The following is a 19753-nucleotide window of genomic DNA, read 5'->3' on the forward strand; positions in this document are numbered from 1 at the left end:
ATCTGAGATACTGGGATTTTCTTTTGTTGTTTTAAAGTAAACTACCACACAGTTCCACCCATACCTTACCAGAAAAACTTTATTAAAATAGAAGCTTCTCTTTCTTAACATGTTTTCAAAAAGAAACAAGGCTTATGTCACCATTAACCTGTGTGCATTCCCTAAAAGCTTTTGAGCAATTTCAGTTTGATAGAAAGAGGCAGGTGCAGCAAGTGCCAAACCTGCAGTGAAATTCACGTTCATGCACCAAGATCTGACTATTCCAGCTCTTCAGTATTTAGATTCAACTACGTTTAAAATCTCTAACGCGTATCAGCAGCTGTTCATCACAGCAACTCTAGAAAAGGAGAAGGTGCTTCAGATCCAAACATTTTTAAGTGCTTATTGCTGCCTTGTCATCTTATAATTTACATGTAAGCTATTGCGAAACTACCCATCACGAGTTAACTGCACAGCAACTTAACTGAGCACAAAATGTTTTCCAAGCAGGACAGCCACGCTTAATACAAGTTCTGAACAACACTCAGTATACCAAACATAGCTTGAAAAGCATATCATTGACACGTACCTGGTTTGTAGCTCCGTCAGCAGCATTTAATACTGTAAACTACTAGAGCATACTTGCCAACGCCGTGTAAGGCAAAGACATTGATCAAACAGTAGGACTGATATAGACTCTACTAAAAAACAGTGATATTTCACTAAATGACATAAAGAGTCCATAGCAAAGACAGAAAAATGACCTCCCTAGAGGAATATAGTTGTGTTTCGGTTATTCAACATGGACACAAATGATCACACAAATTCGTTTCACCATAAACAGTTGTATCTGTTTGGACAGGTTATGTAAGACTGTCCAAACCACACGACTTTCTCATTTGGGTGAATTTGGGTGAACTCTGGTCATATTAATACACTTCAGGATCTCAGACAACTTTAGGAAAGAACAATTGTCCACCAGACTAGCTAGAACGCAAGCAAGAGTCTTTTCCACCCCTGAAATCATGAGGCCAATAGGCAACTTAAAATTACTTCGACCAGGGCATCAGTAGCCCACCACTGGAATCCACGCTGCATAGTCCTTTAGGCATAGTTTCAACTAGCATCTGGAATGACTGGAAACAGAATCACAGAATCACAGAATCGTTTAGGTTGGAAGGGACCTCTGGAGTTCATCTAGTCCAACCTCCCTGCTCAAGCAGGGTCACCTAGAGCATATTGCCCAGGATCACATCCAGACGGGTTTTGAATATCTCCAGCGAAGGAGACTCCACTACCTCTCTGGGCAACCTGTTCCAATGCTCTGTCACCCTCACAGTGAAGTTTTTCCTCAGGTTCAGATGGAACTTCCTGTGGTTCAGTTTCTGCCCATTGCCTCTTGTCCTGTTGCTGGGCACCACGGAGAAGAGGCTGGCCTCATCCTCTTGACACTCCCCCTTCAGATACTTGTACACGTTGATGAGATCCCCTCTCAATCTTCTCTTCTCCAGGCTGAACAGGCCCAGCTCTTGCAGTCTTTCTTCATAGGAGAGATGCTCCAGCCCTCTAATCATCTTGGTAGCCCTCCGCTGGACTCTCTCCAGGAGTGCCATGTCTCTCTTGTACTGGGGAGCCCAGAACTGGACACAGTACTCCAGGTGAGGCCTCACCAGGGCTGAATAGAGGGGCAGGATCACCTCCCTCGACCTGCTGGCAACACTCTGCCTAATGCACCCTAGGATCCCATTGGCCTTCTTGGCCTCCAGGGCACACTGCTGGCTCATGTTTAACTTGTTGTCCACCAGCACTCCCAGGTCCTTCTCGGCAGAGCTACTTTCCAACAGGTCAGTCCCCAGCCTGTACTGGTGCATGGGATTATTCCTGCCTAGGTGCAGGACCTTGCACTTGCCTTTGTTGAACTTCATGAGTGGCATTTCTGTCCCCAAATAATCAACAAGGTGTTAGAAGTGAACACTGACCTCGTAACCAAGTGTTCACACTGCAGATTTGGGAATCCACTGACCAAAGCAGAGACTTTTCAGTCTTCTTTTAGTAAGAGTGAGTAGAACAAAGGATAACATGTACCATTAGATTAATCAGTTCTCATTAACACACATGTAGAGAAGCATGCATCATACAAGGCCTACAGATCTGTGAGCTCTTTGCAAAGCCACATAATATCAAGGACCTAGCCAGAGTTGGCGCTTGATTTCTGAAAAGCATACAGAAGGGTAAGAGCAAGAGAGATGCTTAGCAAGCATGCAAGAAGGCCAGTGGGTAGGCACTATTTGCCCTTTTCCAGCATGCTTGAGGGCAGAAAGGTAAAAGATTACAAGTAAAAGATTTAACAATTAAAAATGGGATCAGCATTTCAGATACCAAAATGCTTATGCTAGGAATATGGTTATTGCATTTAATTGAGATAAAGGAGGAAGAAATGTAAAGTAGTTCAGAAATTAATTCTAAGAAACATTTATGTGAAATAACAGACAGATTTTACGGGAATGAAAAGCCTGAAGAAATGCAGGGCCAAAAAAGCATGAAATACAGTTAAGAAAACAATCCTCTAGGTGTCTGCTGACCTTAGACACAATCCATTCAGGACAAGAGGGCAGAGGAGAAATGATCAACTGGCACAAAGATAACCTTGATCCTCTGGAGATTAAAAGCCTTGACAATTTTCCCATGGTTTGCTTCTTCCTAACCTACTCCTCTTTTGTGAATATGTTCAATGACTTTAATTCGTAACTATGGCCATCAACTATGGGGTGTCCTAGAAGAGACATTTTAGGATGATATTCTCTGAAAGAACAAGCAGAAAAAAATCTCTACCAACTCTTGCTCAGAAGTTGCTCTTTGTAATGGAAAAACAAATATGGTAAGCTTTTAATTTCCTATCCACAAAATAAAGTCACAGTGCACATGATATTTCACTAATGAATCTGAAAATAACAGTAAAAAAGATCTTTGCAGTAGAAAAAGCGGAGTTTAGACAGTATGTTCCCTCATCCTGATCTCTATTTAGCATACAGTAAAAATGTGAAGTGAAAATTGCTCAGTTTCTTAGAAAAAAAAGTAAAAGTAGAAAGAGTTGAATCACATCCTTTTAAACACTCACTTACGCAAAACTAGAAACTAGTTCTTGCCCAGCTGGTTCAGATTTGTGAACTTAGCATACAAGAGTCTGAAGTGTAATAATCATCACTTGCTATTCTTGGTGCAGAGTTTACTTTTGACACTTACAAAGAATCCTAATAGCAATCTGCCTGCAAAAAGCCAATTAAGATTAAAAGCTCCTTACTACAATTGCTCATTTCCACCTTTCTAGAAAAATCAAAACACTTCAGAAGCAGAGCAACCTGCCCACCTATTTTTAAAAGCTCTGCATGTGACACAAAGTGCCAAAAATCAACATATGGTACTAGTGTTAAATTTTTTAAGTTAAATCTAAGGTATATCTTGACTATTTTAAATGCAATGTATGCCTAAAATAGTCTATACTGAACACAGTAAAGCAGCCTCTCCATAAAGTATCTAGTTAGAAACTAAAAAGAGTTAGATGTAGTTCTTAAAATACATTCACTGTTTTTTTTTAAGTGCTTTAGTTTACTAAAAATCAATAGAGCTAGGACCGATAAAAGGTATAAGCATAGTGTAAACTACAACTCACTTTTCTTTAGGGAGAAAAATAAAAACGGGTCATTCCTCTCACAGCATCTGTACGCAGCAGAGGTGGGGAAGCTGTCTTCACTGTCTAGATTCCTCAAGGTCTATTCCCACTGCATCATCTTGCACTCATTACTTAGAGGTTGAATCCCTCCTCCTACAAGGTCTTCATAGCTCACCTGCTAAATTTTGAAATATGCACTCTTAGTTAAGGTACAGCATGGGAAAAAATGCTATGTTGTTTACAAGAAACCCAAACAAGACCATCAGTACGTTAGAGGAATAATTTGTCGTACTATTACTCTTTCACTGCTTCCACTTCATCTGTCAAGATCCACTTTTTCCCTCATCTTATAACCAGGGCGCCAGCTCTCTCAGGTAAGCGCCATGTTTTTTTTCTTTGTCTGTACAACAGTTAGCACAACACTTTCCCCAAATCATGAATAACTAAGAGGATTACATCTGCATTCCTAGAAAGCAAACAGTAAGATAAAAACGACGTAATAATCACCAAGTTATCTAAACATTCTTATCCTATGAAATATATACAAATGAGTCTACAGATAATCCCTATGTACTGTTTTGGCTATGGGTAACATAGTATGATCAGTCATTAACTGTGAAATCAGTACTGTAAGTTATTTCATCAGTAAGCATCTGAATTCAAAGGAGCTGGGGCAAACACATTTACCTCCCTGTTTCTCAACTCATCTGAGGTACCCTAAATTCCAACCATTTGTAGTCAAACTTTTCAACTAAAATGCTACATTTCTTTGTTGCTAATGCAAAAAAAAAAAAAAAAAAAAAAGCATCACACTAAAAATGCAGGGACAGCATAGAGAGCATGAACATAGCTTTCCAAAAATTAGCACAGGGCTTCCCTATAACTTAAAAGAATTGTACAGCTGCCAACAGCAGACTACCACCCAAGCAAGGGGCTGTTGAATAGAAAAGATGTGTACATTCAGTCAAAAGGCCAACATGCTCTGCAGCATGCTTGTGACCAAGCTTTATGAACTTTCTTCTGTCTGTGAAAGTACAAAAGGAAGAGATCTGTACAAGTCAGTAATGCCAAATCATCTCCGAGTATTGCAGAATCGCTACATGTTTTGATGTAGGCTATAAGTGGATATGTTTTGGACGGCTGTTCAGAGCATTACCTGTGGCATTTTGGCCGGCTCTCTACTAGATCAAATGTCATCCAATCAGAGCAGGCACCGCATCCATCACGGCTAGCAACTGGGCAGCGCCATCAATCAGCAGGCCAGGGCGCTCAGCGCTCTGACAGCCACCAAAACCTTCACAGCAAACAAGCCCTCGCTGCCTGCTAGAGCAGTAAAAGGACCAGAACTACTGACTGGTAGTGGCAGCAACACTTCTTCCCCTGGAAAATGTCATTCGAAATTCTGGAAGTGTCATCTCCAAGATTTCCTTGCCTGAAGGCACATCACACACATCCTACACCATCGCTAGGGCTCATATGCCAATCCTGACATTATATTACAGTCCTAGAAGGGTGATGTATGGATGTACTTTTTGCACAAGGAGTGACACAGAGCCTTCTGACTACTAGGTGCAACTTCCCAAGTGCCAGTAAAAACCCCACAGCATTTCTCACTTTCATTAATCGTGTTAATCCATCTGCCCATGCTAAACATGGTCTGTCAATTTTCACGTCTGCATCCTACACAATCCTTCTCAGCTTTGCTACTGAAACATGCTTGCCGCAGAAACTTTTAACGATGACAAAAACCCAGTGCGTCTACAAATCAGAACGAAAGGCCTCGTAACCGGCTTTATGACTGAAGTAAATACAAGAATTGAGTGAATAAAAGGAGTAGTATTTTGGTGTCAACTATTTTTGCTAGTATCTTACAGCAAAGGTTTTGCTAGCATCTTATGGAAAAAGGCAGGGATCCTTGCCAATATCCAGCCTCGTAATACACACGTACAACTTTTGCTTATGCTCTCTATCCCACTTTAAATACATCTTAAAAGATATTAACACACTAAGAGGGAAAAAACATCTGGATGGATGTGTTGTTCATGGTCTAACATATTCACCGACACCCCTTCAGCAGCAAAATACATAAATAACACAAAAGAGCTGTGGCTTAGAAGTAATGGTGTTGGCCTGCAAGCAAAGAACTTCATACAGTGAAAAGGCAGTTAGATGAGACAGCTAACAGCCTATGCAGTCAAGTGATACAAACAACGACTAAGCAGTCCCATCCTTACAGAAGACTTGAGGGAGTGGGAACTGAAACAGCTGGAGGATAAACAATGAACTCACAGTCTCTTGGCAGGATAGCCACGGGACAAAAACAAGAAAAAAAAAGTGGTTCAAAGTGTCATCAAAGAAAATGAAGGGCAATATCAGCAAAAGATGAACTTGGGAGAAATACCTATTCTGTAAAGTCCGAAAACAGAAGGAGAAAGTAAAGTAACAGCAAACAATAAAAGGCAACTGTGGTTGTAGTATGCCATGCAAGCCAGTATACTGAAACCTACACATTAAGCTGACAGACTGAATGCTAAAAACTCATTTTCTAATGTGTTACACCATTGCCTACAGGGCTGAGCCTGGGCAGGTCCCTTTAAGACAGGAAGACAATGTTGATGTATAACTTTCCATCTACTTTGGAAGGTTGCTGCAGGAGCAAGCTAATCAAGGGTGGTAAAACAACCAGAAATGTAAATGTCTACAGAAAAAAAAAAAGGTTTGAGCTCTTTGAAAGTCAAAGTCTGGCTGCTGAGAGGCAACAAATTCATTCAAATCACTCCCTTCGTACAAACTGCCCCAGTTTGTTTTGATGACACATCTAAAGTAGAACAACTTGTCCTTGATCTACTACGATTGATGTTACCAGCAAAACCCGTGAGACACTAGCTATGTATCTGTGAATCTCAGGGAAACAAAACTACAGAATACCAGGTCTTCAGTAATTCCTGAAGAAGCGTGACAAAACATTCACAACCGCAGTAAACTGCAGAGTAATTTTACAAGGCGTATTCTACGACCAACCTGGCACACGTTCGTGCCATTTGAAAAGACTGTGGAAAGAATCTTTCCTTCAAACAAAAATCTGCACGGTAGGCTTGTACGAAAGGACTGCTTAAAGGAATTTGCGGATACTGGCAGCTAGAGACAACACCCAGCAATAGAGTGATACATTTGTTGTTATTGTCATCCGCCTATAAATCCTGACAGGTTATTTTTGCGCGTCTGTGTTCAAGGCGCAGTCATGCAAATTCCGTTTAACTGTGCGTATCTACAGCAAAAGCAGCACGATGTGCCAGAAGTAAAGCACATCTAATAGCAAAAGGCTGGCTGAAGGTCTAACAAAATCCACGTTATCAAAATCAAAACAGAAACTCAAAACACCACGGGCAGCGTTGCAGTTGTGGGTCTAAAATAGGACGTGCCTCATTAACTGACAGCACCATCACCTCCTCACCTCATCTAACCGCCACCGACTTTCCTCCTGCCGCTAACACCCGTTGTCGTTCCCTGAAAAGTAAAACGCCAGGCGAGAGAGACCTGATCCGCGCGCTCCGGCCACGCGCCGAAGCGTCTAGCGGGAGGAAGCCCGCAGGCTGCTTTCACCGCGGCGGCTCCGGAGCAGCTGCAGGCCGGCTGGGGGCATCACCGGGCTGGCGTACGCGACGCTGTCAGAGCCGGGCAGAAACCAGGTGCGACAGCGTGGCGGTGCAGGACTGAAACACCCGTTTTAAGCCGTGCTCGTCGAACGCCCTTGCTCGCTGGCCCCACGCGAAGCGAACGTGGCGGATGCCCGAACCCGAGCCATCGCCACGCTCCCCTGCGATTAAACAGGCCTTGCGCTGAGAAACCGACTGAGCCAGGGAAAACTGCCCGACGCTGCTGGTCGCATTTCGCCACGCGCTTACCAGGTTTTAGACCAACAACCGGTTATTGTCAACACCGGGAAGCTCGCAGCTGGCAGGTCGGAGTAAGGGCGCCACAAAGCGTAGTTTTCAACTAGTTTAGGAAACGACGGAAGAAACATGAGGTAGAACTGCGTGCCCGCCTGCGCACGCACGTGTAAACACAAACACGCGCACACATATATATGGGTATATACACACATATACATATATACGGGTATATATGTACCTATACATGCACGCACACGCACCCCAGCTCCGCCCGGGCCCCGGCCGCCCCCGGCACTGGGCGCCGCCCGCCCCGCGCCGGGCCCGGACCGGATCGCATCGGCCCGGCCCGGCCAGGCCGCGCCGCCCGCCCGCGGCCGGTGCGGCTCGGCAGCGGCCCCGGCGCGGCGCCGCCCGCCGGGGCCCGGGCTCCCGCCGCGCAGCCCCGCTCCCGCCCCCCACCCAGGCGCCCCGCACTCACGGAGCGGCGGCGGCGGCGGGCGGGCAGGCACGGGCGGCGGCGGCGGCGGCAGGAAGCGGCGGAGGAAGCTGGGCCGCAGCCAGCGCCGCTCCGCCCGCCGCGGCCCGCCCCCGGCCGCGCCGCGCCGCGCCGCGCCGCTCCCCCCGCCCCAGCGGGCCCGGCTCCGGCCGAGGCCGCCCGCCCGCCGCGGCCCGGCGGCCAGGGACGGTGGGCGGCGCGGTGCCGGCCGGGCGCTGCGGAGCCCCTGCAGGCAGCGGCCTCCGGCCGGGGGTGAGAGGTGGTGGGTGGCGGCAGGGTGAGGAAGAGGAGGGAGGTGCAAGGAGAGGGAGACGGGCCAACAGAAGCCCCTCGGCACCCGAATTTGAGGGGAGGGGGGGTCGGAATTGGTTGGGAGGTCTGGGGACACTGGCCTGGCGCACGGGAAGGCACCTGGCAGCCTCATCTGCGTGCAAGGACATGAACGGACAGACCCAGAGGTGTCAGACGCAGGTCTAGGCGTTACACGCGTTTTCAGGGTAGCCCGGGTGAGAGGGAGATCAGAGTCGGAGCGGAGGCCCGGGCTGGGGGACAGGCAGAGCAATGGGAGTCCGGGACAACAGGGAGGACTGGGGTGGGAGATTCAGCTCAAAATGTGACTCTGCATCCACGGGGAGATGCCAGAGGCAAAAAACAAAACAAAACAACAAAAGTAAGTTAGAAGGCAAATGTGAATTCAGGAGTTGGAATTGCGTGCCTGTCACGTAGAGAGAGTAGTTTAATTTTAACGCGAGAAGATTAGGTAGAGATAACAGCTAGAGGCCAAAAGGGGGAAAAGAATGAAATTGTTACAGAACACCTCAAATCTAGGAGCGGGGAACCTGGATAATGCTGCATAGTGGTCCTAATGACAAACAGGCTGAAAGAATGGTTAGGGGAGCAACCAGAAGTCACTGGACCAAGCAAAGACAAGATGTCAAGAAGAGTATTGTTGAAGGAGGTTGACAGATTAAGCAGGCTCTGATTTGGTAGGAGCAATTCCTTAGGAACGTCAATGACAGCAGTTTCAGCTGAGCGCAGAGATGAGCAGGCGGACTGCAGCCTGCAGCAGAGGGACATCAGACCGTGATGGTGAGCTCCATGTCCATTGAGTTTATGTGTGAGAAGAAGACGGAAGATGGGGTAATAACTGGGAAACAAACTGGATTGAGAAGTTGGCTCCTGCTCTTCTGCACAGGAGAGATGGAAGAATTCTTGCGCTGTAAGGGAAATATCTAGATTAAAAGATTCTTTAACCTTTTAAGGGAAGGAAAGGAAACTGTGAGCGTGTGTGAAAGGGCGATAGTGTGATGCAAAGGGATTCCCCCCTAACGCTCACTTAGCACAGGAGAAGAGAACAGAAGTATCTGGAAAAGGTAGAATTTCAGGAGACAAGCAGAAAGGGATGGCAAGCAACGGCGGTGGAAAAAATCAGGTGAGAAAATGCTCCCTGAAACTGATTCAGTTCTGTGCAGACAGTGAGGACAGAACGCATTAAAACATTAATAAAAAGCTGTCTATGGTTTTTGTGCATGGGTTTCTGTTGCTTGGGGAAACACGGATATAAGTTAGAGTTGCATGTTAGGAACACACATTTGTCATGGAAGCCAGCCAAGTCCCCGGCTTTCCTCTAGGACTGAACAAAACGAAAGCAGAGGCACAAAAAGCAAATATTGAATTTGAGTTGTGTCTGCGGTTTAGTAATGAGAGAAAATGAAGGGTCAAGGGCAAAGAAGAATGAAGGGCGAAAAGCATCAGCAATCAAAAGCCATGAAAGGAAGTAAGGAAAAAGCAGAAAGGAAAAGCCAAGAGCAAACAGTAAGACATGATGAAGAACGCTATGGGAAAGCAAAGCATCAGTGTATGGGAAGGCTGAAAGTTGATGGCAGAAATCAAGTGATAGTCAAAAGAAGAGGGTGCAGTAGTAGAAAAATCAGAAAGGCAGCACTACTTGGTGGAGGCCTAGGTCGGAGAACCATTTCTTTAATCAAAGAAAGCTGCAGTCAAATAAGAAGGTGAGGATAAAGAACGCGCAAGGGTAAATGTGACTGGGTAAATCAGCTGGGAAATGAAGCCACTGGGGACGGGTGTGTGAGACTGTGCAGAAACAGAGAGATAGTTCCAAGAGGTGAAGCAAAGAAAGGTGACGAGGAGGGGCTGTATGTGCGCTGGACGGCAGACAGAAGAATTGAATGTGCTACCTCCAAAAAAAAGAGGGGAAAAGAGTCATTAGAAACTTTATTTAGTTTATTCAGATTTATTGAGATTTGTTAGATTAATGTGATAGTGTAAGAGGGATTGATGGCTGGAATATTGCTGCTTGTCTTTCTCTCTCCCATCCCTTTACTAACTGAGGGAGTTTGCCTAACTTGATCTCCACTGGCTCCTAACTGAGCATTTGAAAGATTTCTTCAAGAAAACTAATGTGTTCTCTGTTTGTGTGTATATATGTGTGATCCAGGGTCAACTTACAACTAGAAATGAATTTATACAAATACAACCTCATATGAATATGCCTGTCATATGATAAGTATTCTGACGCTCCACAGCTCAAACTTTATGGTCTTCATAGCTATCTATACAGTAAATGGAGAGTAACTTTGGTCATTGTTTATTTTACTGCAGCTCAAGTATACAGTGAAATATACTTCAAAAGAGAGTTCCAGAAGTATTGCCTTCTACCCATATATTGTTGAAAATGAAAAGTGTATAAAACTTAAGTCATATATAGACATACTGCTTCAGAGAGACAATTTGCAAATGTCTGTCAAGAAGGAGGCCATATGGAAGGGCTGGCAGAAGGGCAGCTAGTGAACCAGTTATATGTGCCAAGTTCAATTTGTCACACTTTATAGTACTGGAAAATATTTTCTTCTCATTTTGAGAAACAAAACTCTCATTAGTAAAGGTTCAACAACATATTCCTCAAAATACATCTTTTATAAATGAAAAGATACAATGTGCCTGCCTTTAGAAGCCTGGACTCTCAGGTACATCATATGGCATGTAGTAAGTATACAATACTGGTTTAAAACATAATAGAGGGACTGTCATTTCTCCACTAAAAATGGTAGCATTATCTTAATGAATCCTCGGAGCTGGAAGACTGACACTTCACAAAAGCGAAGCATATCAGAACGAGACATAAAATTGTTAACAGTGGACCACAGCAAGTGCAAATGTAAATGAACAATTGCAGAAGTAAAAGCAGTGCAGTCAATGATAAAATCAGCTTTTGTCCTCAAATATAACAATTTTACTCTTTTTAGAATTACTTTGGGTACATTTCATTTCAAAATCCCCGTGTTCGGTCTTTCAGTTTTTATTACTTTTACTTTAGACTGTAATGTTTTTCAACATATGACCCATTTATGGAAATTACTTAGCTCAGATAAAGCAGCAGGAACTGGAGCTGCTGAATGAACTGAAACTGAAGGCACCAACTGAGTATTCCAGTTGTGTAAAGAACTTGCTGGTACTGTATGTGGTAGTGAAAAATCTGTGTACAATTTATCCACCCAGGCTGCTCAACTTCTAAGTACGTGCAGTGAAATTCAGACCTTACTGGAATCAGTGGGAACGCTCCCACTGGCTTCACCGAGCACTGAGATGCTATCGCAAACTCACCAAATATTGTAAATGTTCATATATTTTATCAATGTTTAGTCATAGATTTCGGCCAGAAAGTAGAGAGAGCAGTGATATTTTTGGAATAAAATTACAGTGGGACTACTGAGGGAGAAACAACTGGTTTTCAAATGGTGTTTGATATATTTTATGGCAGGCATTAGGAAGTTATCTTTTAAAATTTTGGAGTAACACCACGTCAGAAATCAAAACAGTATGAAATAATACGTGATGAACAATAAATTGTGAAAATAGTAATGTTATATATTAAGCCAACAGAATAAATGCATTGATCCAGCAACCAAGCAAAAGAAAGTAACTCTTAAGACTTAAGCTTGCAAATATGATGAGTAGTTTAAAGGCTAAACTGCTCATCTGTATGAGTTAATGCAACATGTAGATTGAATTTAACATAGCCTGTAACTGCTCTTCAGATGTATAGTTGCTAATAAGCATTCTGCCAGTAAGACATCTTTGTAGCTGGCTTCATTAAGATCAGAAAAAGCTGAACCAAGATCTTACTTAGTCATGTCTCTCCTCAAGGTTTTTATGAAAAATTAGAATGAAGTAGCTACAGGAGGAAGAAAAAAATGATTGAAAATAACAACTGTCACAGAATAAAACACACTTGCCAAGCTTTCACAGTCCACCCTCACAGCATCAGTTTCAGCAGTCTGGTCTATGATTATTTATCGTGAAGTGCCGTCAAACCTTGAACTGATCTTCACCACGCTTGCTGCGTACCTTGTAAGGTTCTGAGGGCTCCTTAGTCCCTGGCCTTACACTAAACGTTTCTGTTAGGTCAAAACCAAGAGATAGCTGAAGCACAAGGTGGGCCTCCGAGCCTGGTCAGTAAGAAACGTAGAGAAGAGGAAAAGCAATACAAGAAGGGCCTGATAGTGTCTCTGTGTCACACAGGACTGTTCAGTCAGTGGAAGTTTTGTATGAGGAGACACTGTGCAATCAGCACCCCAACAGTGTTTCTATTTAAATGTAATTGGTTGGGGCCAATTTTTGCCCTGGAATTGGAGGTGCCCCCCCCACCCCAGCAGTTCCCTGGGAATTACATACACCTTTTTTGAAGCCAAAGCGTCCTCTGTATTCCCCTTGCTTTCCTATATAGGGTTGTGAGCTGATTAAGCATAATATTTTATTATCATAACTAGCAAGCTACCCTGCTACCTTTTTAATGAATGTTTTTAACATGCAGGGATAATAAAGCTATTTAGATCTTTATTTTCATTTTGACGAGTGACTTTCCAAAGTAAAGTGAAGCCAGAGAGTTGTGGACGTTAATTCTTGCTATGAACAAAGCGTTACAATCCCATAGAGCAAAATCTGTCACGTAGTTAAAAGCTATGCAACATAGCAGCCATACCTAAAGTCATTGTTAGTAGTCTAGTTTACAGAGGATTGCAATGTAAATTAATACTTATTTTCCACCACAATACGAAATATTGCCAAAAATGGGTGACAGGTTTTTAGCATGCTGACAACTTGGGAACTGTGAGTCCATACAATAAATATACCACATGTTGACTGCTCCAGTCTTTTTCAAGATCTTGGACCTTACCAGCAAAAGCAGAGACAGCTGAGAGATGTCCAACCCACCCGGGCACACGCATTCGACAGAAACACAGAGGTTCAAACGTCAGGATGTTCTCAGTGAAAAATGCGGAGCTACGAATTTCACCGCTGCTGAAGGTCAGATTTAGCTCACATCTTACCTCTGCTGATACACTAAGAAAAACCCGGTCGCAGAGAAATTTATGCACATGCTTAGCTGCGTTACCGTGCCATTGTTTTTAGCCTCAGTTAGTAAACGTGCAGGGCGCGAGGACGCGTTCACCTGCTCAGCGGAAGCTGTCCTGCAAGAACCGAGCCCGAACCTGACTTCGGCGTTGACAGCTCTGCTCTTTGTCCCTGTCTTGCAGTCAGGTCTTTGCGGATTTGACTGCGGCAGAGGGACCCTCTATTTCATTTGTCCTAAAAGCGTGTTTCCAAGTTGTTGTTAAGGGATTTTTATCCCTCCTTCTTGAAAGACCCGATGTGCTTATAAATTGAAGGGGGGGGGGGGGAAGCACCCAAGTCCAGCTGAGATACAGATGAGATCCCATAGGAATACACATCACACTGTGGTGACCTGTGTGTTCAAGAGTGAGGGGGAGTCGGGCGCTTTCAGCAGTACGTTTCATTTTTACGGATTTCAGGGCTGTAGTGGTCACGCACAAATGGGCCAAAGACGGAGCAGTCGGGAGGCAGGCAGAAACCAGCGCGATTTACGTGTGTGTGTGAGGAGGCAGGAGGAGGAGGGGGCAAATTATATATTGTTTTTAATCCAGTCTTGTTCCCCTGCGCTGACGGCGGCTCCGCCTGGAAGCGGAAAGGCGCAGCCCTCGGCGGGCGGCCGCCTCCCGGCCCGGGCGGCCCCGCTCCCGGCGCAGGGAGGGGGCCGCGGCCCTGCCCCTGCGCGGCGGCCGCCATTTTCGGCGGGGGTGGGCGGCGCCGAGCGCGGCCATGCCGGGCTGGGGCTGGGGCCGGGTGGCGGGGGCGCTGCGGGCGGCGGCCGGTGAGGCGGGAGAGCGGTGGCGGCGGGGTGGCCGGTGCGCGGGTGGGGAAGTGCAGGGCGGGTGGTGGGTGTTTTCAGCTTGGTGACCAGGAATAGCTGTCGCCAGGCCTGGGGTGAAAAGCGGAGGGGCTTTCGGTGTCCTGAGGGGCCGCGTCTGCCTTGCAGAGGCGAGGAGGGTGGCTGTCATCTCCCGTGACCTCTGCTCCGCTGCCGAGCGCTGTGTTTCTTACGAGGAATTCAAAGACTTGAAAAAAAGCAACATCGTCCACATAGATGTCCGCGAAAGATGGGAGATCGACAGATTTGGAAAAATCCCGGAGTCCATCAACATACCTTGTAAGATACTGAGAAGTGCTGCGTAGAAATATGCCGAATACATAGAAATTTTTTTTTCGGGGGGGGGGGGTCCGGTGGTCAAATCTGTGAACAAATGATGATGACTTAGCAAAAAAACCAGGACTGTGCTAAACAGCATCTAATAAGTAGTGAGACCAGACTTCTTCCGAGAGGAAGTTGAAGCCTGCCGGTGTAAGCGCGGTTGTGGACGGGGGATAAGTTGGGACTGCTTTTCTGTGTTGCCCAGTGAGCGAATTAGCGGAAGCTCTGCAGATGAGCCCAGCGGACTTCGAGGAGCAGTACCGTCAGAAGATGCCTGCCAAGTCGGACCATATGGTTTTCTCCTGCTTGGCAGGAGTGAGAAGCAAACAGGCACTGGGTTTTGCCATGGCCTTGGGTTTCAGCAGGTGAGCCTACGACTTCTGCCTATAAGGACGGGATTAATAAGGCCGCTGTGAATTCTTACTCAGCTTCTTATGGGTGCGGGTAAAAGTTTAAATGTGAAGCCTGAGCAAAGTGACCAATATTTGAGTTAGACGATTCAAAGTAGACGGTACAGGCTTCTTATTATTTATATATAGTACTTCCTTATGTCTTCAGTGAACCTTGAAAGATGCTGTTTGGTGTTTGAGCGAGGTGAAGGGTATTGTCCTGTGAAATGACTTCCCAGCGGCTCTGCTTAGGTGCTACAAGTGATGCAAGCTACTGCAAGACCATCCTGCTACTGAAGGGTCCTTCTCCTACCTTTTGTGGCGGCCTCACCAAAATGTTGCATGCTTATGCAGCTTCATACACACCTATCCTGACATGAAGGTGACAGCAGGATGCTTGGAAAGGTGGAGAACTCCCCGTTTTGGTAGAAGTAATCTTAAATTACATTAAATAGTTTATGAAACAGCACCCTTGTTAAAGTTGCAATTTCTCCTGTACAGTTCACCAAAGACAAGATACGCCCTTGCTTTCAGTAAACTAGTGCATTGTTTGCCAGATATAAAATAGTGAAGGGAATAGTTAAAAGACAATGAGATTGATATAATGAAAATGAAAGCAGCGTTTTGCTGGCAGACTTCTTATGCCCTTGACAGAAGGTATCTCCCGGCCTTGAAGACCGAAGGTGAAATTTCAGCAATTGGTTGTTTGTGCGTGTTTTTACTAAACCGCAGTTCATGAACGGGAATAATTCTGGCAATTCCGTTCAAAAAAGTAGAAGCGCACTCTTGTTTTATAAATGTATTGTTTTAATCAGTGCAAAATGTTCTTCATTACCTGTTTTACATGCTGCCTAATTGAAGGAGTCTGTACTGTGTTGCATGGTGGGTTTTTGTTTCCTATGTTTTGGTTCCTCACAGGCTTATGTCAGATCTGCATAGCGTGTGGGTTCACAAGGAGTTAAAAGATCAGTGTGCTGCTTTTATTTGATGATATCGGAGGTACTAGACATAATACCATGTAAATGTCCCACCGCAGTGAGTCAGTTCTTTCCTTTTAAAAAAGGCAGTGGTAAACTATTTCATTCGTGAGCCTACTGCTACTCACTTGATGTTTGATCTCCAGCACTGTGTCGTTTGGAGGAAGTGTGTTATAGAACACACTGGAGAGAAGCACTGTTTGACTTTCCTTGCACTGCATCTGGCTCCTTGAAACTAGGTACAGGTATATTTAATTTCAGAGGATTTCTGTATGCTTTGCCTTCTGTTTCCTTCTTTTATGCCCTCTTCCACAATTTTATCGGGAAGAGCCCTTCATAACGCTGATGAATCTTCTGTATATTTTCAGAGTTCAACACTATGCTGGTGGCTTTGAGGAGTGGGCAAAACGTGAACCTCCAGAGCAAAAACGAAGATGATGACTCCCAACCCCTGCCCCACCAGGACTTCAGGATGCTTTGTAGGTTTTAATGTTCAAACCGCATGGATTCCACTTCCAGAAGACAGCCCTCTCCTGTTTTCTTTTGTCACTGGACATTTACCTTTAAGTAGCCATGCATGTTAACTGCTTGGTGTAAATCAAATCTGAGGACTATGATGTGAACAGAGTTTGTTCAACACTTGCTATGGGCTGTGTCCTTCGCTGGAACTATGTGAAGACAACTTTAATAGTTAGGATGTTTACTAGGATTTTTGTGTGATGTGGTTTATGTCTGTTTAAACAAATGGTGGTAATACTTTATTATAAACTTACACTTTCCTTATGAACTGTGTTGGGTAGTTTGTCGGGAATAGACTGCAGTTATTCTAATGGAATTGGGATAACTGTCCTAAGCACAAATGTTTTGTATAGCTATAGTTCTGAAACATCTGTTGTGTTCCGAAGAGTACAAGTAGAGGGTAGGATTTGTTAGGTTTGTACTGTGTGATTGCAAGACCTAAAATCCACTGTCGATCACAAAATACAACAAGAAACTGACTAACTGCAAAATCTTGTGCAGTTTCTTATTTTAAAAAGTATGTCTATATACACAAATCTGCTCCTGAGCACAAAATGCTATGGTATACTTTTTATGTTCCCTTGGCATCTTGGTGTCAAGTGAGAACTTGTCTGTATTTGAAGTTAGTGCTACAGAGCTGTAATCATCTTAGGGTAGAAAATTTGAGGTGTCTTCCTTCTTTCTTTTCTGTACATAAATTTCTGTGTCTTAAACTTTACGAAACAAACCAACCCATCCCCACCTATAAATTTGCATAGTCATAACTTTAAGAATTGGTTTTTTTTTTAATACTGTTAACAGTTCAGAGAAACTAGCAAAGCTGAATTGCTTTGGCCTCTAGAAAACTGAAGTCCTAGCACAGAAGTCTATGGTTCTGCAGGTTGTCTGGAAAAAGGAATTAAAATTTCACCTAGTTCTGCTTTCATCAGTATTGCGGGCAGCGTCCACTTATCCTAGAGCTCTTCTATTCTGACAGTGCAGTGTAAGCGGTGAGATGAAACAGAGGACCTAAAAATATACAACTTGTTAAGTTTAGAGAACAGACAAGAAGAGGTAAGTAATCTTACTAGAATCTTATTTGTCTCCCTGCTGTCATTTGTTTCTAGAGCAGAACTCCAGTAAGCGGGTGCAGCCAGCCGTTTTAACTGTGCTGGCCTGACCATGTGTCTTTCAGCTTACGGGGGTATCTGTTCTCTTATCTTTTCTAATAATTAGAGAGAACTGTGGTGTAGCTGTTGTGAGCGAGTAATGCATTTTTCTTCAAAGTATCTGCCTCTTTTTTAGCAATCTTACCGCAAGGCCTTATTTCCAGCCCATGAAGAGATAAAGGTTAATGAAGAACCAGAATTTAGACCTAACTTCCAAAATACTGGCTTTAGTTTAACCAATGAATTATCGGGAGTAAGACGAAATTAAAATACCAGGATGAGTGGGTGTTATTGTCATTCTCAGCTACTGTGTAATTTTCACTATCCTACTCCCAAAAGTTCTTTTCCATGCTGGATCAGGAGGAGTAACAGAGGCTATCATGTTTGTTGGATTTGGCCAAATCTACAATCTTTTAATTGTGCCTGTTTAACGTGACATAGAGTTATCAATTTCACAGCATGGTGAGCATGTAATCAAAGCGGCAACTGAAGCCCACTGTTGGCTTGGTCTTGCCAGGCCTCACCAGAACTAACAGTGCTTTTTGATGTAGATCATTAAGATCAGATTGAGTTTGAAACACTGGAAAGTATTTAGCTAAACGTCTATGCAGTCATGCCTAGCTGTATTGACCGAATCACCAAATTTTAGCGAACGGATGAGCAAACAGCCCAGAGACCTAACCACTAAACTTCATAATGATTCAGTCGTGGCAATGCTTCTTTTTGTAGCTAAGTGGGGTGGGAATATCTAAAATTATGTAGCCACAAAACGTTAACAACAAACAGTTATATTGGGTCACAGCAAGGTCTGTCTAGCCCATTATTTTTTGTTTGACAACAACAGGTAATAGATGTCTGAGTAAGACTTTAGAACGGGCTAAGCGTGTAGTGATTATGATCCCTAGAGTAATCTGACATATAAATCAGGAGAGCTATGAAAATTTCTTCAGGCTTTAGCATGTCTTGGTGTGCTTGGATCTTTAGAAATTTTCTATTACGAATCTGTCCTTTGGCTTTTCAATGAACACAAACTTCTAGCAGCCACAACATGCTGTATCAAGGGGGGTTCGTGGCTTAACTTTGTGTGTGGGAAGTACTTTTTCCCCTTTATACGTTCTAAACTTGCCACGTACTGATTTCATTTGATGACCCTATTTCTTCTGTCAACAGAAGTGATGGACAGGAGTCACCTCTTCATTCTTCAGGCCACTTATGATTTGTACAGACTTCTGCTATCCTTGCTGAGTGAAAAGGCCTTTTTCATGGGAAAGCCATTGTACACCCTTGATTACACTGAGATCTTTCTCAGTATCTTTTTGAGATCTCTACTCACTTTGAGATGAGGAGAAAGAGTGATGACTCAGATGAGGGTGTGATTGCAACTTCTGGACTGCACACTGATTTCAAAGAACACTTTACTAGTTGTAGTTTTTGCAAGGTTTTTCTAAAACTTTGTGTAGCTTGTCAAAGTTCATCATCCTTTCTGTATCTTCCTTATTTGGACGTACGTGTGTGTGTGTGTGTGTGTATATATATATATATATAAAATATATATATATATAAATGAATGAAATTACAGGCCTGAACTCCACCCGTGTTAATACAAATTCCTTATAATATCTAACTTTCACAAAGCACCATTTCGCCATCTGCACAGTTTATTGTTTCCTTAGTGGGAGAGCGATAGTTGAGTACAAAACTGCATGCCTTCCTTCCACCAAGCTTTTCATACGTCTGTTACGTTAGTATATTTATACGAAAAAAGGAACTTTTTTTGCCTCAATTTATATAAGACTTTAACTATCTGCATAAAAGCAATTTTGTTACTGCTTTTATTTTCTTCCTTGGATACTTCTCAAGTAATACTTGTTTTCCAAATCAAGATGTGTCCTTCTGAGTTGGGCTGACTTCCCTTGAACCCTTTTGAGAATTTTTTATTCTTCAGAAATTGTAGAGCTTCCTATAAATAGTAAAAACTTCAAATTTGTGTTTTGGGACCAAAAGAGCCCGTAACAGTGGGATCTCAGGATCTACCAAACTAAAGTTTATTAAGTAATTAAAAAGAAAGTAGCTTACAGAAACACAAGCCTATTAATAAGCGCAGAATTACT

The 19753-nt window shown here is 43.8% G+C and overlaps 2 protein-coding genes across 15 annotated transcripts in view; one reads left to right on the plus strand and one right to left on the minus strand.

Moving 5' to 3' along the window:
• Window positions 1-8138, minus strand: part of USP45 (ubiquitin specific peptidase 45) — a 58502-nt gene extending 50364 nt beyond the window's left edge. The window contains exons 1-2 of one of the 8 annotated variants that reach the window (XM_068937874.1): window positions 8021-8138; window positions 3650-3827 (exon numbers count right to left, since the gene is read on the minus strand). The gene's annotated coding sequence lies outside the window, so the exon portion shown is untranslated. Of the gene's footprint in view, window positions 1-3649; window positions 3828-7554; window positions 7641-8020 lie in introns of those variants that run through there. The other 7 variants (XM_068937869.1, XM_068937875.1, XM_068937870.1 and 4 more) reach the window with 7 other exon arrangements.
• Window positions 8139-13221: 5083 nt separating this feature from the next.
• On the plus strand, window positions 13222-16985 carry TSTD1 (thiosulfate sulfurtransferase like domain containing 1). 7 transcript variants are annotated; one of them, XR_011140147.1, is made up of 5 exons: window positions 13233-13366; window positions 14397-14567; window positions 14815-14974; window positions 16122-16214; window positions 16344-16985. XR_011140147.1 is itself a non-coding variant. In XM_068937878.1 (4 exons), exons 1-4 carry the CDS (start codon window positions 13261-13263, stop codon window positions 16411-16413), a joined length of 507 nt encoding a protein of 168 aa, XP_068793979.1. In that variant the 5' UTR covers window positions 13222-13260; the 3' UTR covers window positions 16414-16758. The 7 variants fall into 7 exon arrangements, 5 of the variants coding, with proteins under 5 accessions (XP_068793979.1, XP_068793980.1, XP_068793982.1 ...); XR_011140148.1 differs by having other exon boundaries at window positions 16122-16220; window positions 16344-16479; XM_068937878.1 differs by lacking the exon at window positions 16122-16214 and having other exon boundaries at window positions 13222-13366; window positions 16344-16758.
• The last annotated feature ends 2768 nt before the right edge of the window (window positions 16986-19753 follow it).

Source organism: Struthio camelus, chromosome 3, assembly GCF_040807025.1.
Source record: "Struthio camelus isolate bStrCam1 chromosome 3, bStrCam1.hap1, whole genome shotgun sequence".
Lineage (NCBI taxonomy): Eukaryota > Metazoa > Chordata > Aves > Struthioniformes > Struthionidae > Struthio > Struthio camelus.